At 51.6% G+C, this 24,912-nt stretch overlaps 1 protein-coding gene across 3 annotated transcripts; it reads right to left on the bottom strand.

Annotated features, from left to right (window-relative positions):
• Positions 1-2,727: 2,727 nt before the first annotated feature.
• On the bottom strand, positions 2,728-23,786 carry ZNRF3 (zinc and ring finger 3). Of its 3 annotated transcripts, XM_039362855.1 has the most exons (9): positions 22,655-23,530; positions 12,633-12,758; positions 10,957-11,031; positions 10,114-10,245; positions 9,032-9,142; positions 8,483-8,650; positions 8,059-8,161; positions 6,150-7,877; positions 2,728-3,511 (listed from the first exon to the last, which is right to left on the bottom strand). In XM_039362855.1, the coding sequence occupies exons 1-9, from the start codon at positions 22,853-22,855 to the stop codon at positions 3,450-3,452; spliced, it is 2,706 nt and encodes a 901-aa protein (XP_039218789.1). In that variant the 5' UTR covers positions 22,856-23,530; the 3' UTR covers positions 2,728-3,449. The 3 variants fall into 3 exon arrangements, with proteins under 3 accessions (XP_039218789.1, XP_039218790.1, XP_039218792.1); XM_039362856.1 differs by having other exon boundaries at positions 2,728-7,877; positions 22,655-23,786; XM_039362858.1 differs by lacking the exon at positions 22,655-23,530 and having other exon boundaries at positions 2,728-7,877; positions 10,957-11,108; positions 12,633-12,706.
• Positions 23,787-24,912: the final 1,126 nt, after the last annotated feature.

Here is a 24,912-nt window from a genome sequence, read left to right as displayed (position 1 = left end):
ACGGCCGATACCGACGGACAGGAAGCCCGCCGTCCAGAGAAGAACCAGCCGGCCGACATGCGCAGAAGGCCGAGGGAAGCGGCCCGTCCCTTTCGGAGGAGCATAGAGTGGCGACCCTTTGGCTGACGCTCTGCGCTTTCGGGCTTAGTTTCTCGGTGTCCCGATCCTGGGCAAAAGGCCTACGACGGCCTCCCTGTTAACACTTTGGGACGGGAAACACTGCCCTCCTGTGGTCAAAAACTGGTACTGCTGCCGCCCGAAGAAATAAATACTTTTTAATAGCATTTGAAGCTTATTCTTCTCTATTTTTATTCTTAACGCCTTATTATTAATATTAACGTGGCGACGGGGGGCCCGGTCGGTGCGACACGGGCGCAGAAGAAATCCTGGTTCCAATCTTAAACCGAGTTAAGGCCTATCGTGGCTTATTCATATTAATAAGGTTTTAATAATCAAGAATAATCATCTTAAAGAGGTTTATTTATTTTTCTGGCCGCAGTATCTGATTTGACCAGTTTTCCGTCCCTTAGCAGGGCTGGCTCAGGAATTCTGGGAGTTGAAGTCCACCAGTCATCAAAGAGCCAAGGTTGCCTACCCCTGCCTTAGCTATAGGATGGAGGCCATTAAAAAGGCTTAGGATGGACTCCAAGCCAAAGCTATGGGACAGAAAACTGTGCCCTCCTCTAGTCAAAAATGGGTATTGCGGCCACCCAAAGAAATAAACCTTTTTAATGGCATTTTAAAATGACCGTATTCTCTATCTTTATTAACGGTATTAACACCTTATTAATAGGGCCAGGGGAGGCCTGTTGGCTACAACGCAGGCGCGGAATAAGAAATCTGCTTCAAAAGCCGTAAACCTAGTTAAGAAAACCTAGGATGGCCTAATATTAATAAGGGAGTTGAAGTCCACAGGTCATACAAAGTACATACGGAGTGCTATCAAATTTGGAATTTATTTTATTCTTGGTTAGAGCAAAGAATGAAGGATTAGGAATTGAACATGTATTAGCTTAGCAAACTCCAGGCAACTTGTTGATTGGAAAAATTAACATATGTTGATGGGAAAAATTAATAAAAAAGATTGATACGGGAAGTCCACGAGTCATAAAAGAGCCAAAGTTGCCTACCCCTGCCCTAACCGTAACCCTAAAACCCTAAGTCTAACCCTAAAACCCTAACCCTTTGACCTGACCCCTCAACTTTGACCTTCTTGCCCCAAAAGAGGGATAAAGTCAAATGCAACACAGGTACCGAAGTTGCCCCTGTGCTCGGAAAAACAGTGCTGACTCGATAGGACCCAAAATGCTATCGGAACCACCCTGGGCTTCATCTACCTCCCGCTTGCTGCAAAGCTACCCGCTTACCTGTCTCGTACCCTCCTTTCCGTTTTGGATTCTGTTGCTAAGATGGCCCTGCAAGTCCTTTCTGACTAACACCACCACCACCACCACCACCACCCCGGCCACAAAGGAAAGCATTAGGCCCGTAGGAAAGGGCCTTGTCTGCACAGCTAACCGGACTGTGCGACGGGACCCTGGAAGAACAGGGTGATCTTGCATCTCTTTGACCGAGCTTCGACCTGAAACTTATCCTGATACTTAACTTGAACTGATTTCAATGGCATAAGGTTGCTCCACTTGATGATTTAAAAAACAAAAGTACTGCTGTTGCAAGAGGCGCCGTTACAGTTATGCTTTTGTGTTTTTTATTTTAAAAGGGTGGACAACAATTAACACTAACCATTTTCAAAATCTGGTTTACGGTGATGTTTATTCCTAGAGTTTAGTACGCTAAGGTTTAAGATGTAATCTATGTTTATAGCTATTTCTAACTTTACATTGGGTATGTTTGTTTCTAAGTTATTTTATATCTTGGCAGCTTTTGTTTCTTCTACCATCAAAGTGCTTCATAAAACGCTAACGCTGTAATCTACAAACCACATTAATGCAATTGAAATCGCTCTTAAAATTAAACAAGAGGATTGCTCAGAAATCAAAAACTCGGCCAAAGAGATGCGTTCTTACCTTATGCCTTATTCTATACTTTCTATGCATTGGCAATTTATTCCCTTGTTTAGCATTGATATCGACTGCAGCCGTACCTTACCTTAGATCAGGGGTGTCAAAACTCGCATCAGCATTATGGTTGTCCTGGGTGATGTGCCCGATCATGCAGGGGCTGCGTTATTGCGCCATCCCTACCCTGCTACCTGCCTCGCAACAGCAGCACCAACACCAAGTGAAGGAAGAGGCGCGGAGGGAGGCATGCAATCTGGCCTGCTGGACGCCTGCCGCATCCTAGCGTGACTGAGCAAAGGCAGACGGTGGGATGGAACAGGCGCATCCAGCAGGCCTCACACTGCGCCTGCTCTTGGAGGGCCGGCCCGGTAGTCGCAGGGGGCTGCAGAGCTCCAGAGTGTGCCCGCCAGCGGGCTGTGGCTGCTACCAGACAATGTTGGCCCTCCGGCATTGTCCCTGCAGGAGACGCCAGATGGACTGTTCGCCCAAGCCCGGAGGAATTGAGCGCCGTTTGGGGTTTGGCGCTCCCCCCCATCCATCCATCCATCCTTCCATCTCTGCCAAAAGGAGTGGCCTGCAAGATCGATTCACAGGATGATCATTCAGGATCCACCTGAGAGACAGAATCCAGGCTTCCCCTCTTGCTGGGGATGCAGCTGCTTCTCCCCACCAATGTTCAGAAAAGGACATGAGGTAAGACAGTCGATTTTTTTAAAAGCTTTTGTTTTTAAACATACATTTGTACATTTTGTTATAAAACTGCAGAGCTACAATATGATTTAAAATCACTTTTTGGTCAGCAAACATTGTGAAATCTGTATTTACATTGCTTTCTGTTAGTGACTCCCGATTTTTCTTTATAACATTACACACTCAAATAAGACATAGCTTAAGATAAATATATTAGTAAATAAATATTCTGAGAACATCTTTCCATAAATGAAATGTGCTGCTATACATACAGAATAGAAACAAGTTGTTTTCTACCATTAAAAACAATACAACTGGTAATGAAGAAGAGCCCTTTAACCATCTTACAAACTTTTACAGTACATTTTATACAAAACAGTTTAAGTGCTACAGAAATCTTATTTTCTTAAAAAAAATGTTTATTTGAAAATAGTGCCTCACAAGCCCATCATAGTGGCAATAATTACTTTGATAAAAAGGCCTTTTAGAATTAAAACATATATTGTACTGACCATTATAAAAATTTGTCATGAAGGGATGCCCAATAGACAACATGAAACTACTTTTTCTATAAAAGATAGATAATGAACACACACAAAAGTTTGGGGTGGTGGGTAGGGGGTCAAAGAGAGCTCACATTGTGTCGAGGAAGCTCCAACTTCTGCCAATAGCTTACTTCTAGACCTTCACTTTCATGGATGCTTATCAACCAGAAGGTTAGGGCAAGTTTCGGATTGGTCATCCACTCATCCAGAAGGGCAGGGGGGTTCTCTGTAGTCCTTTGAATGTCATCTCTGCATCTGTGCAAAGATTTTGGAAGTTTGGGAAGAAAGGCAGCATGTCTCCTTGAATAGCAAGGCCCGTGCTGCTCTATAGCTTCAGGTCTGGACAGAATTAACCATACAGATCCAAGAAAAGAAGCACTGCTCTTGTACTGTGTGCCAGGTATATGATAAGAATTAAAACGTAAGTCAGCCGGAAGAACTACAAAATGCCAAGCGTTAAAAGCATCCACACTGAATATGTACCAATCCTAGTGAACAATTCAGAGCCTGCAGCCCATATATACCGTAGGACCCCAGCACAAGACTGTGTCCCCAACATTAAGCTGCAATAGGGCCAATTTTCAATAATGCATTTATTTTCAGAAATGAAAAATGAGGGAAGAAATGGGGATTGGAAACATCTGGCAGGTTAATTGCTCTTATTTCTATCTTCAACCCCCAAAGCCAAAAACAGATATGGGAAGACTTTGCCTTCCCCCCTCACCTCCAGCCCCCCATCGTAGTTCTTCCCTCTACCGGAGACAAAGAGGATGTTTCCCTTCCAGTGATATCATCTACACTGGATCCAGGAAGCCAGCTATAACTTGCAACCATGTAAAACCTTCTTCCCCAGGTATCTACAAAGACCAGGCATCACCACGGGGGCTGCTTAAAAAGTATGTGTGGTAGGACGAAGAGTGGGAAAAGGCACCAAAGTAGCAAGTGCTGGCTACTAAGCTTCAGTGGGGGAGGGGGACCGGTGCACGGAGGCCATCAGGATTGAGAAATACCAGCTGTGCCAAAAAAAGCTGGTTAGCCTCTAGGAACCCCTCCCTTGCCTCCAGTTGCAAACCCAAGCGGGAACTGCACAAGGGAACACCAACTTAGAGCAAATTCTTGAGATGCAGTGCTCCACCCACCTTGTGAGTTAAAACACTCCATTCTCCAGCCAAGGAGAACTGGACAACACATCTGGGAATCACAATCCCTGGAACAGAGGTGCAGCGAATTTTGATACAGTAACTAGGCAACTGGATGGATCTTAAGAATCTGGCCTTTTGGTGCCTAGGAAATCACTTCTGGAGGTGCTGCTCAGAGAGAAGGCACAACCACTAAAATATTTTATGTAGAACTTGGAGAAATCTTCACTAGGCAGAAGCCTTAGAAAATAGATGGAAACTGTTGTCAGAAAAGAAGTCCAGTTACACGGTCCTCTGACTGAAGTAAATAACCAGAAAGGGAAGCAGAAATAGAAGTAAAATATATTTTACATATTGGTGATGAGAAGGAAGATTTCTGAAGCAGTAAGAGAAGCCTTAATAAAGGTGGGACAGGAGGGCTTCCTGCTTGAGGCTAGCTACTCTAACCAGCCTCCGCACGATCAGAAGCCACAAGGGCAGGGCTGCCGAAGGGAAAACGCACAATATTAGCATGGGCACAAGCACACACTGTTAGAATGAGAAGGACCAAAGCTCAGAAAGGAAGTTCATCATGTCACTCTCATACAATAAACTAATAACTGTGAAATCTTTTCATTATAAAATCCCCTTTTTCATAAACTGGGCAGAAAATGAAAAGTTCAGTAAAAGTACCTTTGCTAATCCTGACTTATTAACAAATTAAAACCGTGGAGGGGGGAATCCAGGCAACTTCTCTCTTTTAAACAAAAAAAGCTCTCCACCCAACTATCCAGCCAGGCACACAGAGGAACAGGAACAGCATCCCAGAAGCCAAACATGGCAGTGGTCGCGGTCTCAGCCGCAGCGGGGGGGGGGCAGGAGGCCTTAGGGAACCACGTGGCTGTGGCTGCAGCAGCCGGAAGGGCTGTTTCCATAGGAAACTATTAATAAGGGGAAGGAAACAGCAACACGTTTGGACCCCAGGGGCGACTAGGAGGGACCTCAGCCGAAGGTCTCGACCCTGGGCAGGCTGGCGAGCAGATGGGCACAGGGCTCGGGCAGAGCCCACGGCAACTGCAGCATCGGGCTAGACAGAAGGCACTGTTTCAACTGGGCCTCCACTGGGGCTTAGGGAGAGGTCTGCATTCCTGCATGAAGAGGCAGGCGGCCTCCGCCCCTCGGACTCCATTTATTTCAAAGTGCCATTTCTTTTCTAAGGCAGGTGGGATCCCCTGACAGAGCAGGAGGAGGGCACCAGGCTATGTAACTGGGCCTCTTGTCCCCAGGCGGCAGCTGTGGGGGATTCTGTGGTCTGCCAAGGATGCCCTGCACCGCCTGAGTTTCTCGGGATCACTCCTGTCGTGTGTCAACACAAGCAAAAGAAGGCTTTGAAGTCCAGCGGAAGCACAGCTGCCCCAAGACCATCCTCTTCTTATTAGTTCCCAGCCTGACACCACCCTGGGGAACAGCAGCCCGAAAAAATGAAACTGTTCTTCAGCATTCTTCAAGCATCCCCTCTCCTAGCCCCTTCAGGTCGAAGCTCAGATCTTGTGCTGGTCCAGCACCAAATGCGAGCAACTGCCTCTCTAGGCCATCCCCACTGCCACCGATACTGCTCTGAGACTCAAGGAAGCCCAAACGTGGCTAAAACAAGCCTGGATCGGCACGTTGCAGCTCTTGGGAGGCATTTGGCCAGCATGGCTGAACAAAGGCATCCCCCTTCCCTCCCTGTTCCACCCACCTCGCCTCCAGCCAAGATGGCGCTGCTGACTTACCCAAAGTCTGAGGGCCTTCTCCAGTGGCCACGGCCTCCAAACAACTTTGCAGAGGGTTGGAAAAGAGCCCGCAGGACTCCTCCAGCGGGAAGCCCACCATGGGTGGGCATGACCCTTCTTGCCGTATCTCTCCTGGCTCTCCAAATGCCTTCATGGGCGTTCCCTGGGCCTGGCTGGGGGCTGCTGTTCCACATGATGTCTCCCAAGAGCTGCTGCCGCTATAGCAATCTACTGGCAGGGCCAGCTCAGAGTCCCGGACTTCGGGAATAATGGCAATGCACTGGGCCATCTCATGCAGGCCCGGATAGCAGCCCGGCAAGGGGTCTTCTGCACACACATATCGAACATTCACCGCACAGTCTTCCGTGTAACGGCCTGGCCAGGTGGGGCCACTGCTGGCCACCCGCTTCTCTTCGTAGAAGTAACAGGGCAAGGCTTCACGAGGGACCCCCTGTGTCCTAATGCTGACCAGGCCCTGACTTCTCCTTGTCTGGGGCTCTCGCAAAGAGCCACCCCCTGTCCAAAGTGGCGTGCCCTGCAGTGGCGTGCTGCTGCCGCCACCAGCTGCCGTACTTGACAATTCCCTTGGGGCAGCATGTACTTCCAAGCAGCAGCCACACGCTTGGTCACAAGGCTCCCTCCCAGTCTGACCTGTCTCTCCAGTGGTCTCGGGGTGCAGCCGTGGGCCTCCTCGCTCAGAGAGGGTACAGGCCTGTTCCTTCTGCTCCAGCGAAGAGCGGCTGCTGCTGCTGCTGCTGCTGCTGCTGCTGCTATAATTCATTTCAAGGCTGCAGTCAGATAGCTGGTCCCTTGCTGTAGCGGCTGGCCCAGACTGGCTGTTGTCTGCCACCAGGTGCAGTGCAGAGGAACCTTCCAGAAGCATCATCTCCCCATGGAGGATCCTGGTTTTTTCTCTGCTCCGGCAGGGGCTTTTGCTGCGGTAGACGTAGGGGTCGTAGTCGCTACTCAGCGAGCTGCGGAAAGTGGAGCAGCTCCCGTAGATCCCCTGGTTGCTGACCTCTGTGCAGTCCACCATGGAGTCATTGGAGGAGCAGTGGCACCGGCCAGAGCGGCCACCAGCACTGCTACTGCTGTCACTGCCAGGACCATCGGCCAAGTAGCCGCTACAGATTGAGCGGTGGCCACGGTAACAGCTGAGGCCAGAAGCTCTGCCACTCTCTGGCTGGGAGGAAGGGGCAATGTGAACCGCAGGGGGGAAGAGCCTGTGGCTGGCGAGAGGCTGGAAGGCAGGGGGGGGGCCCTTGGCAGCCATGTGGAGGGGGAACTGTCCACTCTGTGGCGGCTCAGGGTAGCTGAGGCCCTGGAAGTAGTAGTGCTGAAACATGGTCTCATACTGGGAGAAGCAAGCCGGCTTGGAGAAAGGGTCCCCGCTGAACTTTGGCTTCTGGAAAGGATGAGGCATTGTACAGGGCTGGCGTTCAGCTGTGCCCAGGTGAGGCTCCAGGTGCAGGATGGGCGGGTAGCTCCGTAAGAAGGCCGGGGCCTCTCCATGCCGATCAACTGTCAAGACGGTGATGGGGTTCCCGTGAGGGTCCATGCTGGTGCGCGTGGGGTAGGCGGTGACATGGCCACCTCTGTGTGCTCGGCCAGGGAAGTGAACAGGCAGGATCATGCGCTGCTGCTGCTGCTGCTGCTGCTGCTGCTGCCGGCTGTGTAACTGGCTGGCCGTCTCCTCACACACCAGGCTGGGGTTTCCCTTCTTTTGCTCTGCATGTAAAAGAAGAGGGGGCTGTTCAACCAAACTTGGAGAGAGTCGACTTCAGTTCCCCAGAGGCAAACACTGCCTGCCAGCCAAGAGCCCATCTACCAGTGGCAGATGAGCCTTTGGCAGTTTAGACCGCCATCCTTTCCTTCAAGGACACGGCCGAGGGTAGCTCCAGCAACTCACCAATGATGTTGTGACGGCAGTGGGGGCAAGTGTGATGCTGCAGAAGCCAAGGATCCACACACTTCCTGTGGAACCGGTGGGTGCAGGGAATCACACGCAGCTCCTGCAGGAGCAACATCACAGCTGAAAGGCTCCTGCCCAGTTTCTTCACACAACTTGCTGTGAGCTTGCCAGGCAAGTGCTGCCCAGAACACACACCACTTAGCTTGTCCAGGCGAGAGGAAGGTGCCCAAAGGGATAGGGGGAGTAGGCGAGGCCTCTCCTTATACCCAGAGGGCTCAGCAAGTGGCAATCCCTCACTGTGAGTCCCACCCGATGGAGCAGGGACACGAGCCCCCCCAGCTGGCTGATCTTGCCCACGCCATCCAGAAATACAGAAAAAGCTAAAAAGACTTGTACTGAACAGCCTCCTCCAGTGCCTCACCTCCCCGTCCAGGTACTTCTCCAAGCAAATAGCGCAGTCCGAGGCAGAGCCGTTGCTGAGCGTGTCCAGGGCACCGCAGTTGCCTTCGCAGGGCCCTTTCAGCTTGGATTTGAACTTCCGCGTCTCCATCTTTTCCAGCGCCTGCACAGCCAGCCTGTTCATAGAGCTCTGCGACCAGAGACAACACAGTGAGGCTACCGATGGCCAGCGGCACCAGCTCTTAGCCTCAGCCTCAGAGGGCAACCAGGGCCAGCCTGGCTCAGGTGGCCAACTCACTGCCTGGAATGGACTAGTGAAGCAACAGCTTTTCCTAGTTGGTGCCCCGCAGACGTCTAGGCTACAGCTTCCATATCTTATTACATTTTCCAGGTTGCCTGGAGCTAATAGTCCAGCCCCAAATATCTGAGGCCATCCTGCAAGGCTGTTATTTAGGACAGCTGATAATGCTGCCCAGAAACCTCCAGCTGAGATTTCAGGTGGCACTGAAGGGGCAGGGGGAGGGGGAGAAAAAGGAAAAGACCAGGTTGAAGGGGTCTGCCTGGCTCTTACCTGGCTGCGACGCTGCTTCAATTTGATCTTGATGAGAAGAACCAGGCAAACCAGAGAGACCACCACAAAAAAGGCAAGGAAAATCCCCATGTCAAAGTATTCAGCGGGTTGCTTTGGAGCCGGGGGTGGAGGAAGCAGGAGATAAAAAAGGCAGATTAGATTTCCCACCTCAAATTTCTGAACTGGTCACCTGAGACTAGGGATAGAACCATCTGGTGCCCAGAGACTGCTCGGCTAAAAATCCCTCACAGCAAAGCTGGGTTTCCCATATGTCGCTGCTTCTCACAGCAAGTACAAAAACGCTAGGGTTAAATGAGTTCTGGGAAGAAGCTGCACCTGCAGGACTACAGCCCTGGAGCAGAGCAGAAGCTTCCTTAGACGTGGTGCCAGACAACCCATCTAATGCCAGGCCAAAGAGATTTACGTTCTGAAAGGGAACTAGGCATTCCAAAATCTTACTTCTCTGAGTTCCTCCTTTGGGCATATTTGAAAACACATCTTTGTTCGTAGTTAGTCATCCTCCATTCCAGCTGCTCTTTTCTCCATCAAAGCCTGAGCAGGCAGTTTGGTTGACAAACTTTCTGAATATCCATCATCATAAGATTTGGTAATGCCTCTGTCCACTCACCCAACCCTGTAGGTCCACTGACCCTCAAAATCTGGTAAACATCAAACCTCCCTTGACCACTTCTGCTGGCTTTAGAGTGATCACAGCCTCCTTTGGGAATCCAGAGACGAACTACCTGCCTTTTCTAACTCTTCCCTTTGCCACAGTGAGCAATGGTTGATCGTTGTCTGGATTCTCTTTGGATTTTCTTAAAAGCACCACAACCTGACGTGTCTTAATGGCCCTCAGGGAGAAAATACTCTTTAAAGAACTGTTCCGCTAGGCTGGAGGCCATACAGTCCAGGGGCGCCTCAGAGCCTGTCAGAGGAGCTAGAGCTAAGGGTCATCAAATGACCTACCAGAACCCCTCCCCCCCTACAAATAGGGGAGGCAATGACTGCAAGCTGGATGTGGAAACTTAAGGTAAGGGGCAGTCTGGTCACTTAACTGGACCAGCCCTGCCCTGAGGACTTACTGGTGGTGGACGGTGCTGGATTCTGGCCCGCGCCACTTTCTGTTTGTTAACAATGTTCATCAGCTTGACTGCATCTGCCCCCTTCACATAAACAACTGGTCTTTTCAGTGGGTCCTCCAAGCCCTGATTCAGCTGCAAGAAAGGAGACACCTTTGTGAATGCCTTTGTCCCCAATGTCTTTCTGCTGGGCAGGAACCCAAAGGAGACACACTCTCCCAATCAGCAGAGCCTTTAGGATTACGTGAGCAGACGAGTCCAGAGCTGCAGTTGGTGCAAAAAGCAAAGCTGGGCTCCTGGGAGGGGTTCTCTAAGCCGGACCAATTCAAACTGCTCTTTATGGCTCAGCAGCAGAAAATCTCAGGCACACGTGCCGAAACAGATTTGCCTGATCATGCAACCCTGTACACGGGGCTAGCTGTTCTCCCTCTTTCCAAAGTTCATGGGGGGGGGGAGACAGACAATAGGCTTCCTCTGGGTCAGCAACCATTTTATGGAACCCTGATTCTATTCTATAGGTCAAAGCAGGCCCTTGTTATTTAGGGTTCTTTAGCCAAGTGGGCACCAATAATATGTGAGAATCTTTACTGAGTATTTTTCGTTAGTGCTGCTGATGCTTAAAGTGTTGGCTTTCCTCTACCCTCTGTTCCCATGCACGAAGCCGAAAACACCAGCCTGAAGATGACGAATGGGACTTTGTCGAAACATTGCCAAGACACTTCCAATTTTACACGGGAGAAAACCCGAATAACCAAAGACCTACATATGTGTGTGTGTATATATATGTATGTATATGTATGTATGTATATATATAGAGAGGGGGGGGGGAGCTCACAAACTGCATACCTGATCAATGGCATCTGGATTTTCGGACACATCAAAAATGACAGCTGTGGCTCCTCTTTGAACTGCCCGCTTGGCCTACAAAGCAGAGGGGAAGAGGGCCTAAGATCAGCACCCTGCCTCCCTCCCTTCCTTTCTTCAACACAACATAAAGGCTGGAGGGGAGAAGAAAAGGAGTCAGTGGGAAGGGGGCCGCATCAGAAGTAATGAAGTGCCCACAAAGCATATAGACTCTTCACCAGCACATACTCCCTACAAACATTCTTCGCCTGCTACCATTTACGGTCACCAGAGGGCAACCTTGAGCCAAGGAAGCCTTCTTTGCTTCTTCCCCTTCTGGTAATTTGGGACTGGGGGTGGTGATCCAGAGCCCCCCAGGAAAAAAAGAGCTGTCTTACCCTGATCAGGAGAGAGTTCATGACCAGGGCCAAACACTTTAGACAATGACGGCCGGCACATCATTTGAGGCTAACAGGCCTCCCATCCCGCCTGGATCCTGAGCCAGATTCTAGCCTCCCCGCCCCTCCCTTTGAATTCCTTAAGAAGTCTCCAGCTCTGATCTGCAGAGTGGGTCTCATTCAGTGCTGCAGACCCTCAGACCCTCAGTCTCCTCTGAAGGCCACCCAGCGTTTTGTCTGTTGTGGAAGAGGCCCAGCCTTTCGGCATTCTGCCTGCTTCAAAGGGTGCTGAGCCACTGGATGTTGCAGTTAGAAGGACCCTCCCCTTGGGACAGGCAAGCTTCTCAGCTTCCACTGTTCTTGCCCACCCCCAAGGGGGCAGCGCATGGACTTTCTTAGTGCCTGGTTCAGGAAATGACACCCCTACACCCCACAGGCCTCAGTTCAGGACTGGCAGCAGCCTGGAGGATGGGGCTCCGCTCCAGCATTCCCCAGGACTCCGGTCTCCGGAGCTTAGCTGCAGCTTGGCCTGACCTTCCAGGTTTCCCTGGCAGGAGATCAAAGCGGCCAAGCCACAAACATACCAGAGCAGGAGGCAGCCTCCCAGCCCCTCCGTCTCCTTCCCAGCAGAGGGCAGGGCGGAAACCCTGCCTGCCCCCCAAGAGGGAAAGAAGCCCCTCTCCCCAAGCAAAACAAGTAGAGCCATTAAGCAGAATAAGAATCACAGAGTTGGAAGGGACCTTGGAGGTCTTCTAGTCCAGCCCCCCTGCTCAAGCAGGGCATCCCGTGCCATTCCGGACAAATGGCTGTCCAATCTCTTCTTAAACCTCTGGGCCCTCCTTCTCTGCCTCTGTACCAAGGTCTCTCGAGGTGGCTCAAGATGGAGAGAGGGCATGGGGCAAGCAAGACTTTTGACTTTCGGGGCAGTGGGCAGCAGACAGGCGACTCCAGCAGCTTAGGAGCAGAGGCGAGTGGCTCATTCTAAACGCATCTCCAAAAGCCAAGCTGTCCTGGCTCAGCTGTCCGCCAAAGGGTCTTTGTTAAAGCAAACCTATTACAAATTCTAGGACACCCGAACACTGGCCAATTTGCACCGGTTCTACAAGGCTGAAACTGGGGTGTTGTGACTGATGCAAAACTGAGCTGCAGGGTCAAACAGAATAGAAAGCTGCTCTGGAGCAAGTCCTAAACCACCACACCACTTGTGTTTTTTTTCCCCCAGCCAGGACCCGATGGCAAGGCTTGCAACATGCTACAAGGGAAGTGCTGTGCCCTCCTTACCTTGCCCAGAACAGTGAGGCAGGGTTTTGGTTCCAGGTCAGGCTGCTCCAGCTTCACAACTCCAACCCAGCCATATTCATATAAGTCTTCTTCATCATTGCTGTTGCAGAGTCCCAATGGATGCATCTAAGAAAAGAGGAGAGAGCTTCTGTGAAAATGCACCTCAAAATCCCACTGACAGCTCTTTTCCTGCAGGGCCGCATGAAGACTGAAGAACTTATGCAAGATGTCTGCTTGCTTGCTGAACTCATCCGCAGAACTGGCATCAGAGCAGCCCCAAAGTCCCCGATAAGAAGCAAAAGGGAATTACCGATGCTTCCACTCAGGAGTTTGTTGCAAAGACTCTATCTTGAAGCCATCGCACAAACTAGCTTTGAAGGAAAATAGAATGATTAATCAGCGAAACAGTTTGCCTCCCAGAGCTGTGTATGCCCCACTGCTGAAGGTTTTCAAGAAAATATTTGTCCAAGCCTTGGACAAAGGTTGGGCTAGAAGGACTCCGAGGTCCCTTCCAGCCCTAGGATTCTTATGGCGATTTCTCCTTCACGAAATTAAGGCAGAGGCCAAACCTACAGACTTTTCATGTCTTGAATGAGCATTCACAGAAGGTGTGTCCCAAAGCACCTGTCTTAGGACAAAGTTGCAGGCGGAACAGTTGTGCTTGGCGGGTCTTAAGGGCTGGGCTCAGAGGCAGCCTGACCTCCTCTAACGGCTGGTCTCTTTGGGCACTTTGGCCACCGCAATTTCTGAAACAATCCCAGATTGTTTCTGCTTATACACCCTTATTGCCACATTTGCAAGCAAAGTAATAACTGAGATCAATCTTAATTTTTTAATTTCCAGAAAGGACGGCTCCACTTCTTTTCCTTCCTTCTTGTAATTTTGCTTTGCTATCTAAAGCAATCTTGATTACAGTGGCTAACAGCAGATTGTCCGTCCACACGGTTATAGCGAATCAGAGAGGCTTCTCCGCAGGGTTGGTGTCTTCAGTGCTGCCTTTGTGTGTAGCCAACCAACATTCAAATTACCTTTCCTTTGACCAATACTTTTGGATCAGAGTGTCATCCCTTCCAGAATGTTTCCTCTGCACCTCTAGAAGACAACCATTACTTTTGTTCTCTACTTACACTTTCCTTCTCATTCTCATTCCTTGGCAAAGGTTAATTTTTGAGATGGTTCTTGAGTACCCCAAACAATTTTTCACATTCAAACACCAGTATGATGTCATCAGAGCCACCCAGCTGGCATTCAGGTTATAAATGCAGCCACCAATCCTAAATTGCAAAGATTCTTTCAGTCCATTTAACTGGCAGGTGGTTTTGCGTAAAAAGTGAGATATACTCCAAGATGTTTTAATTTCTAGATCAGTGATTCTCAATATTTTGGATGTCTGAGGACCCGTAAGAGCTTTTTTTATGTGAGCTAGAACTATCAATATTTATTGTTTTAGAAATTAAACTGAAACATTTTAAAATATGTACTTATTTGACTTTGCAGACCCCTTGAAAGAGCCTCAAGGACCTCCGGGGGTTCCCAGATGACACCCTGCTCTGAACAGTAAACTCTAACCCTTCTAAAATTGAAACCATGAAATAACTACATCTGAGTTCCAATAAGCTATCAATACACAGGAAATGGCTCAAATTAATATATTTTCCATATCTTTTTTCAGTCAGCCACAAAAGCTAAGCTAAGAGCTAGGTTTTGAGCCAATTCCAAGAAATTCTGCCTAAGGGATAATTTGAAGGAAAGGGAGGAAATGCACAACCATACTGGCTTGTAAACCATTCTCATCCCTGCTCTGAGCATTAAACGAGGAGGGTCGAACCAGCTAAGGCCACCGGTCACTTTCGATACCAGCTTTGAGCTTTGGATCTGGGACAGGCATACAATTCCTTCCTCGCCTGGCTTCACAGATTAATCACATACCCTCACACACACCTCCCAATCTCACCAGCAGTACTACTGGGGTTGTCATCTTCCTACACCTCTCCCCCCCAAAAAACACAACCAAAACATTATACAACATGCTTCTAATTTCCACCTATATCGCCCTGGATAATCCAGCAGTTTTGTCTGCCCATCAGTAAACAGTCATCGAGAATACTGCTCTAAGCCCTCAGAAAACCCATTCGGTTAGAAAAAGGAGTCATTTGCTCTGAAAAGGGCACAATGAACAATTAATTCACGGGCCATCCTGAAATGTACAGGTCAAAGGGCTTAAGGAAATGTAATTGAAGATCACAAGATTTCCAAAGGCTTAAAGTACAATAACTTCAGAAAGGACACACAACTTAGACACCAGCCAAAATCTAGGTCCAGACTGCCTTGTCCTTTGGATGGTGATACCCCCAGGCACACATGCCATATGTGGGGGGGGGGACTTGCTCTCCTGTTTGACGAGCAAGTCTTTGCAGATCAGACTGCAAAAAATGGGAAAGCCCCCTGGACAGGCACCCGCAACCACTGTCCATGCCCCCAGACCCTTATTCCCCTAAGTCCACTAATGGCACAGAAGATGGAATCAGGCTTAATGAATTAAGGAAAGGTTATGTGGGCTTCTCAGGTGGCAACGAAAGATTCTCTCCAGGTTATGCTCAAATACCTGTTGTTTTTTTTAACAGATTCCAGAATTTAAATTTAGCAGGGAAAACAAACACTTGGAGATATGGCCTGGTAGATGTTTGTTATTCTTTTTTTTTTTTTTGTATATTCTGCCAAAATATGTTCAAACCATTAATAAAACTGAATTGCATGCCACCAGGAGGCCAGGATAGCCCTCCTGGTGGCATGCTTTCCAGAGTATGCACACCTGCTGTGAGCTGGGTAATGTCCCCTCTTCACAAGGAGACCCCCCATTCTGCAGTTTGCCAGGTGGAAGAATCCTGTCATGCTGGACGGCGGGGAAGGAGGTAGAAGCCACCCAACACCGCAGCAGGAAGATGCAGGAGACACAAATTTGAGCGGAGGGTCTGAATCAAGACATTTAAACCTTTATTTCTAGGGGCACACTTGCTTCACCTTAGAAGGCAGGACTGCAGATGTCTCTGACATAAGTGCACCAGAAGCAAACTTGGGGCAGAACCTCACCTAGACTATTCCCTTGCAGGTCCAGCCAGGGTCACAGAAGGAAAAGGCTTCCTTTGTGGGCTGCCGGTGACTTGGGTGCCTGGCAGGTACTCCCTCCTCCCTGCCCCCCTCCGAAGCAAACAAAGATGTCTTTGTCTCTCCCTTTCAAAACCCAGAAACCAGTCTCACAAGCTGCCATGATTGCATCAGGGAGCACGCTCTGTATCATTCTGCCTTCCTGGCTTTGAAGCGCCCCGGCCACAGTGGCGGATAGCTTTGATCCTTCGAGGGCAAAGAAGAGGGAGGAGAGCTGATAGCATCTCCTCTGCCTTGGGTACATTTGGGGCCCTGCATCCCAGGAGCAGCAGCACCCATTCCTGCTTAGACAGGAGCTCATCACCAGGCCTGGACACTCATGGCCCAACTGTGGCCAGAAAACACCTCCCCACCCAGCAGCTCTCTTTCTCTGCCCCCCAGCCACAGCCGAGATAGGAAGGGAGAAGAAGCAGACTGGCCTGAGCCCAGTCTGTGGGAAGGGCAGGGAATCTTCCTCAAGAGGGGTGTGCGTGTGTGCATGTGTGTGGGGTGTGTGTGTGTGTTCCAGGGTACTTTGCTCTCCAGTCAGATGACTCCAGACTTCCACAACAGCTGCTGAACCAATGAGCCAGGATCATAGGCCGAGCAATGCTTTGGACTCAGGTTTGGTAAAAGTGTCAACCTGTTTTGCGATGAAACAAAGTAGCCACATTTGTTTTCAAGATGGTGCAGCTGAAGCAGGACCCGTACAGCAACCGCTCTTGCGGAGTGATGCTGGAGTCAGGATTTGTCATCCCACACATTCTGAAGCAGCTCTTCTGGACCAGACCCAAAGAACTAAATGATCATATGGAAATAAGTACTTATACACAAACTGCAGAATTACTGAAAAGCTATAGACTGAACTGTGAGCAAGCTTCTCTAGTGGGACAATTGTTTCTCTAGTCAGGAGCCTTTGAGTTTAAGCTTTATATACCTGACATATTTCCATTCCTCAAAGTTTAAACAACAGAGCATATAAGCACAATGTGGGCTCTTCACATATAGCCTAATATGTTCCTCACTCGTTCCTCCTATCAGAGGCCTTACAAATTCCATCCCGCCTGCTCGGGAGTCCAAGGACGCCCCCTTCTGATCTCCAGGCAGAGACGGCTACTGAAAAAGGAGGAGGACCAGCTGCAGAAGAGTTGCAATGGGTCTGCGTGGGGAAGAAGGCAGAAATTCCCTCCAGATGCCCGACTAGAACAAGTAAACCTCTCAGCTACTTAAGGCAGATGAGGGCGGTGAGGCAAGAAGGGCTTTAATCTCTCCAACGTGGACCCAGATCATGGCAGCCATTTGCTGTTGCTGCTCTGACTTCCCCGCAGTGGCTGAAAGCCATAGTTTCGCTCAGTCATGAGGAACCTGCTCCCCACTCCATTCCTCCCTTCCATCTCCCTCCCTGTAGATCAATTAGCAGCACCCCCTCTTACCCCTCCAGAACCACCCCCCAGCAAGGGGGATGGAGCACCCAATGGTCAGACTTTGCTGTTCCACTCATTACTTGCTTTTGTTACCTTTTGAATCAAACCAACTGCCCATTGTCCAAATCAAACTTTTCCTGAAAGTATCTGCCAGATGAAGATTTGATTAAAAACCTGCAAAAGAACTGCTGGACTGCCAAAAACTTGGCCCTCAAAATCAGTTCTTCTCCAGCAAAGAATGACAAGCCAGTATCACTCATGGAAGCCAACAATGGTCCAGTGGCCACACTTGGCCCATTGGAAATTCCTCACTATTGTTCTAAGGAACAGCACTGTCTTATGGTGCTGGGTGACAAGTCATGAGGGAGCTGGAGTGCCCCAGCCAAAGAAGCTCAGCTAATACCGGATGCCTGGATGATGCCAACAAGTGGGGCAGAGAACCCACATGGGCTGGGCCAACAAGTTTGAAGGCCCAGGAGGACATTCACTGACAGGCCAAACCATTCCTTGCACCACAAGAGACCCTGCCACAAATCCCAACAAAGCCCTTGGGTCTAAACCTCATCAAGAATCAGAGCAGAAGCCGGATCTTCCCCAGAGACCTGCACCCATGAGAAGTGGGGGCAAGCAGACTGGCTACCAGAAGCGCTCCATGCTCCATCTGAAGGAGCCTTGCCCCCTCCCACTGATGGACTCCCCGGCCAGTCCAGACACAAGGAGAAAGGGAGCTGGAGGAAGGAAGCCGTGGCTGTCTGTGGTGCTTTGGGGCAGCAGAGAAGGGGTGGGTCAGCGTCTGGCTCAGTCCTGCCATCATGTTAGCCAGGGCTAAGGGGGGAGGCAGCCAGGAGTCCAGTTCAGTCCAGATTTTCCCCTTATCCACCTCTGACTACACTTCAAAGCGGGAGTATATTTTTGTACAGCCCAGCAAGGAGAGCAAGGAGCCAGCTGCTTGCAAAGCACAGGGAGGAGTTAACCCTTTGAACGCAGGCATCTTCCACCACTGCCGACGGGCTAGGCTAGGGAGAAGGAAAAGAGGGAAGGCAGCTGGGGAGCCTCCAAAGAGGTCACTAGGTTCGAACAGCTTGGTGCGGTGCTTCAGGAATTCAGTTTGGTGACTAAGGCGAACCCCAGTTCCTGCAGAAGCCCTCTAAATAGTCAGGCTGGCTAGAGGTCCAGAGAAGGCACCTGTTCCAAGAACACTGTGGGTCTTGTGCTGGAGCCCTCTGGCTGTGCCTTTGTTGCCCACCTCACCATCAGATGGGCAATCAGTAAAGGTTCTGGAACCCACAGAACAATCCAGGAGAGCCCCTGTGCTCATTTGGAGGGGAAGGGGATAAGCCCTTCCAGTCCAGAGCCAAAGTGATGCTCCACACTAACTTGTGCCAAGTGGAAGGCAGAGAGGACGCAAGCAAGAGGCCTGGCAGGATTCTCCCTCCAGGAGGGGAGGTCACCTCTCCATTCACCAGAAGGCCAAGGGGCACTGGTGGTCCAGAGGAAGCCCAAGGATCATACACTATGGTCCCATTGCCCCCCCCCCACACACATATGCAGCCCTCTGCCCTCCCCTGGCCACCACACCCAGGACCAAGCTGACAGCAGAAAGTCGCCCAGGAATTAGCTCATCAGTAAGAAGAAGATGGCTTTCTGGAAAGCAGAAGCGGGCAGTGCAGGGAACAAAACCAAGGACAAAAGTTGGCACCAGAAGAACACCTTCCAACAGGTTCTGTCCTTCCTTAACTTGTGGAACTGGAGAGCTGAGAGAGGCCCCCACCAACTATCTATGTACCGTACTCAGAAATTCCTTGTCCGCATTCTGGGGCCATGGGGAACAGGGATCATCCCCTTCAGTGTAACATTCTTTCGGCCTTTTGAAGTGCACTGCATTTTCCCCTCGGTCTTGTCTTCCAAGGCTAAGCATGGCCGGCTCCTTCAGTCTCCCTTCACAGGACTATTTCTAATCCCCTGCTCTTCGTCTCTGCCTGTGGCTAAACTGGGGGCAGGTTGCCCAATTCGTTTTACAGCATGACATCCAGAACTTGGTCTAATCAAAGCAGAAATTATTGCTATTGTTGTTGTTATTATTAAAATGATTTATTCCCACCTCAATTTGGGGGAAATCCAGTTGATTTTAGAGATATTAAAACATAAAAGTAATATTAGATTGCAAGAATAATCATCAAAATCTATCAATTAGTATAGGCACAGTTGTTTCCACAGCTAGTATTACTTCCCATTATTTGGAAACCAAACTCAAGGTTGTTGCGATTATGGTTGCACAACTGTTAAAAGGTCAAGCAGTCCCAATCCAGAATATGCCTCTGTCCCCAGCGCACTGGCCCCAGGATTTCCAAATCTATTCACACCATTAGGAAAACAGATCCCACAGCCATGCCCTCAGGGCTTGCTTAATTAAGAGGTTTGTGCAGCTCATGGACCAGATACTCACCCTTGTGAAAGGGGTAACACTCCCCTCCTCCCCTGCCCACTACTGAAGGGAGAAAAAATGCCATTGAGCTCTCCTGGGATGTTTACACCTATCAGATGGCTGTAGGTGGCTCTGGGGTAAGGTTCAGGCATCAGGTGCACCACCACTCTAGGCACAAACTTCCCAGAACCCCTGTGCAAATTCCTCAGGATGCTATCACTTCTGTCCATAAGGAAACCATTTTAACAAAACTTATCCAGCACCCCACCCACCCACGTGTGGAGTAACAGTGCATCCAGTAGCTTCAAAGATTCCAGGTGAGGAACTTTAGAAATCCATGCCTTTGGATACAATCCCAGAAAAGGTGTCCTACAATTACAGCTGCCTCCATAATGTGTGCTCTGGATTTCCCAGCGAAGATGCTGCCACAGTAGATCTGCCTCACTGCTACTGGCATAGCTGGCTCTTTTTATAGGCGTTGCCCATCCTTCTGTCCCGAAGGGCAGCTTACCCCATGCTCTTAACTTCTACCACTACCAATGCACCCTTTGAGAAACGAAAGGCTCAACCCAACAATCTCACTTGTGGAATCAACACAAGCCCCAGTGTGAAACTCATGCTGCTACTGTGACAGAACATCCCACTTCACGTAGCCAACAAGAATGTGAAAAGCCGTTTTCTCTCACACACATCAGGCAGAGCACTCAGATCAGTGTCGGAGACCTGTCTGAACGGCTTTGTCATCAAAACCAATGGAAATGGTGACAAGAAGCCAGGAGGAGAGTGAGGGTGATGGGAGGCGGCACCCTGCACCCCAAATCTGAAGCACCATTCACAAGAGGCACCCAGGCACTTTCCCCCTTCATTCTCTCCTGCTCTGCAATGCTCCCCACTTGAATCTTGGAATTGTACCGATGGCTGCCCTCTTTGGCACTGCAGATGATCAGAGCTCTGAGATTGCTCTGTACATCAGTAGCATTGACCACAATTATCATTTATGTAGGGAATGAAAAAGACACTAGGATACCTGACCCACAGCTAAACAGTGGGAAGGAGAGACACACACACTACAGAGTCTAGGTGACACTGGGTTTTTTCTATGAATTCCTGAGCTACAAATCCTGACTTGCAAACAGCAATGGTCGAGTTCACCCAATGTATAAGCCAAAGCCAAACCAACAACAATTTTGGCTTTGCTAAAGGGAACTCTGAAGCATGTGCCCAGCCATGTTTCAATGCTCCTACTCCATAACAAGCGGATGGAAAGCTGAAATTAAATTTTCTCAATATCTCTCCTACCTCACAGCTGCTGGGAAAAAGAAGGTGGATGACTTCCCAATTCAAGCCACCCTGGGCCTCTCAGAGCAGAAAAAGGCGCCCCCTCTCCCACCCCACGCCAGGAGGGGTCTCTTCCCTGGCACCTCCATGAGAGCAGCTAGGACTGCTGCTGTGCTGCCAGCCACCTTCCTTGTGTGGATGCCTCTTTAAGGGCAGCCTCCATCTCCTGGGCCTCCTCAGGAAGAGTCCGGCCTAGTGTGCAGACCTCTGCTCTCAGAGTAGGACTAATTAGCCCCAACATTCGCCTGTGCAACTGATGAAGCCTCAGGGAAACTCTGCTCAAGTGGTCAGAAACATCAGCCCCTTCCTTAACCAAGCCCAAAGCTGCAGCCCCCCACCCCCCCACCCTGCAGAAGGGGCCTTCTGAAAAATCCCAGACTAGATTTAGGCAGCCATGTTACTACAACGCAGAGGCCTTAGTACCCCACTGTATTCAAACACAGCCACGTTCGCGTTTGTAGAGGATATATAGTTTTGAGAAAGCCTCTTGCCTTATTTTCATTCCTGCTTTGGCTTCCATTTTCCACAGTGCCCAAAATAAACAATGTATCCACAAAGGCTTCAAGATGAAAGCAAGAACTTCAGTTACAGTATAAAGAAGTAGAGGCTGGAGTGATCTGAGGCTGCCTATAAATATGCAAGATCAAAGCTGGTCCTGTTAAATTAAAAATGCTGTCACGCAGATAGGAACTAGCCTCTAGCACTGCCGGCTTCAACATGTGAGCCTCTGATCTGAGGCAGAGGAAAAAAGGGGGGGAGGCTGAGCACCCCTAGAAGCTGCATTCACCAAAAGCAAAGGAGGAGGAGGAGAAAAGGAAAAAGGTTCACCAGTAGCAGCCGAGTTTTAATAAGGCGATTACACGTTTTTCATGCAAATTGTTAGAATTAACCGGCAGCCTTTGGGCTCTGCGGGGATACTGCAGGGAAACACTTCTTCCTAATCCAGCCCCTCTCAAAACTGGAGCAGCCCTGATGAAGCAGTCTCTGAGCAGTAACTTCCACCGCAAACCTTTCCTCTACAGATCTGACTTCAACACATCACAGACACACACACACACACACACAGCCCATGTTTCCTACTCCCAGGGGAAAAGGTTGATCACGCGGGGGCAAATGTTGCCCTTCATCGCTCGGGAGCGGGAATCGTCACCGCATCACCGCTTACATCCTGGGCCGTCCCCAGCGCGTCTGCGGGCCTCGCTTCTCTGGAATGGAGCCCACAAACACACACGCAACTCCCGGGTTCCTAACCCGAAACCCACGTTCAGCCAGGATGGCTACCCGTGCAGAGCAGCAACCACCCGCACTGGCCCCATCTTCTTGGTTCCGGACTCCCGAAGGCGATCCGTGGCTCAAGGGGGGGTCCCAAAGCGGCCTCTTCAGCCCACCCGCGACCCCGTTCAGGCAGAGGAGCTGCCTTCCTGGATCGGGCTCCAGGGCTCCGGCCAGACCCCCGGGGAGGGCCGAGCGAGCCAGGACCGTTGCTCCAGGGCAGCCTGGGAGAGCCTCAGGGGTCCAAGAGCCGCCTTCTCCCGAAACGCCCCAAGTCGGCGGAAAGCGCCGGGGCGGTCGCCGAGGAGCTGCCGTTCCTGCCCGGGCGCCACGCGGACTCCGGGCCCGCGCGCTCTGCAGATGCTCAGAGGCCGCCGCCGTCCCACCCAAAGCCATTTTGCTGCGCCGCCGCCGCTCACCTGCACGATCTCGCCCTCGGCGCTGAGCGTGGCCCCGGCGCGGGAGAAGCGGCCCTGCAGCCCCGTGGTGTAAGTGGTGTAGTCGCCGCCGGGGCTGGACTCGAAGAGCACCACCTCCACGAAGGCCGCCTCCCGGCCCAGCGCCGCCGCCGCCGCCGCCGCCAGCGCCACCACCAGCAGCGGCCCCGGGCCCGGCCTCATCGCGCCGGCGGGCCCCCCGCGCCGGCCCCGGGCAGCGGTGGCGAGGGGGGCGCCAGGCCGGGATCGCGCATCGCTCCGCAGGTGCCGCCGGGCCTCTCTACCCCGCCGGGCGGCTTCTCCTCTTCCCGGCCTCCGCCTCGGCCTCGCGTCGTCTCCCGGCGGCGGCGGGGCGGCGGGCTGGCGGCAGCTCCCTCCTCCTCCTTCTCCTCCTCCCGGCCCAGCCGCCGCGTCCCTTTCATCCGCTCCACGTGACGGGGCTGCGCTATCCCCGCCTCCGGCCGGGCCGACCCGCCGCGCCGCCGCCGCCCACTGGCCGGGCAGCGCGGGACCTGGCGAGTAGCTTCGTCTAGGCGGGGCTGGGGGACCCGAAGCTTTGGCCGGCCCGAAAAGGGTGAACGTGGGGGTTGCGTTTCCCGGCAGGGGTCCTCCGGAGTGAGGGGGATCTGGCGGTGGAAGCCCAGCTTGCGGCCGGCGGCTGTCTAGAAAGCCACACAAGAAGGCAGCTTTCGGGGCAGCGCCTCCTGGACTCGCCTCCTCCTGCCAGAGGGCTCCGGTCTGAGCAGTAGCGTCAGCGTTGGAGGAGAGCCCGGTCTTCTTCCGCAATTGGAGGGGGGGCTTGCTCGGCGCAGGGCGCGGCCCGCGGACATTCCAGGGGAGCCACTTCAAGGGTTTGGAATATCAGAAAACGGGGAGCCCAAAAAGGGATGGAGTCGTCCTGGCGGGCGGGCTTTCTTGACCGGTTTGCCCAGCGGCCGACTTAAGCGCGGGACGGGGGCCCGGTGTGGTTCTCGGCTCTTAGCAGCGGAATTTGCAGGCTCCCGGAGCGGCGCCCCTTATCCGCCAGCAGGCAGGACACCGGGCTGCAGACTTCCTGAGACCGAGGGCCTCGGAGGCGGAAGTCCAGCGCCGGACCCGCAGACTCCTCCGGGCGCCCGAGGAGCGCTAGCCTCTGCACCATCAAACCCAAAGGAAGTCGAGGAGAAGAAAGGTCTGCGGGCGGCTTGTGACCTTACACCATTTCGGTTCGCCCCCCCCCCCCAGTCCTCTGCTCCCTCTGCTGGTGGCTGAAAATCGAGTCCTGCCGGCGGAGAAGCCGCTCAGGTTGCGCGTCGGATACGGCCCTGTCACCCTCTTGTTCTACCCCTTTCCCTCGGGAGGCTCTGTAGGCTCCCGCCCGGAGTCCTCTAAAACGGGGCGGGCTGTAAATACGTGGAGGAAATATCAGACAGATAGGCGGATAACCTATCAGGGAGCAACGGCTCTTTCTAGAGAAGCCTGGTAGTGCCCGGGCGGCGGTGCCCGCGAAAGGAAGTGAGATTAGTGGTGTTCAACTGCTGTAAGCAACCAGCGTTGGCTGCAACGTATCTTCTGCTCTGGGCCTGCAAGATTCCCCGGTCCATTTAGATTTTGCAAATTTGAAAATCTTATTTGAAACATCGTAAGTGGCGGATCAAGTATAGCAAACTAGAGTTCATAGGTGTTTTCAATAAAATAGTCTGAAAACGCTGGATTAGAATTTAGAGGAATCGCTGCTTTTGAAGTGGGGACTTCTCTCCAAGGATCCGCCGCCCATTTCAGACAAAGCGGCATCCGATGGCCGAGGGCCAGAAACTGGCGACCGCCAAGGCTAAGGACCCTGCCGAGCATCTCTCGCTCGCCCGTCGGAAGCTTCTGCCGGCGCCCACCCACCGCAGCAAGGGCTGACCGAGCGCCCCCGACTCGTGCCTGCTGCCTTCCCCAGGGCAGGGACTGCGGGCTCAGTCTGAGTCAAGGCCGCGACCTGGCAGACCTCCTGCTATGACGGAAGCCGTCCAACAGCGCTCTCCGGCAGCGGCAGAGATCGGGGAGGGCAGTGGCTGCGCCCGCGAGGGACACGTAGCTGCGCTCTTCACTGCGCTGCATTTTCCTTCACGCGGCTAATTTGGGGTTCTCGCTATACATCCGGAGATGCGAAACGTCCCCGGTGCGTAATTGAACTGGAATTCCCCGGACTAAGCCCGGCAGCTCCGCTGACTACAGGGAACCCCGCCCAATCAGGATCTACGGAGGCCGCCGCT

The sequence above is a fragment of the Crotalus tigris genome, unplaced genomic scaffold (assembly GCF_016545835.1).
Source record: "Crotalus tigris isolate CLP2741 ecotype Arizona unplaced genomic scaffold, ASM1654583v1 scf7180000019478.12717781048:2074007, whole genome shotgun sequence".
In the NCBI taxonomy this organism is placed as follows: domain Eukaryota; kingdom Metazoa; phylum Chordata; class Lepidosauria; order Squamata; family Viperidae; genus Crotalus; species Crotalus tigris.
The sequence above is the reverse complement of the archived record's forward strand: the minus strand, read 5'-3'. Positions and strand labels throughout refer to the sequence as shown.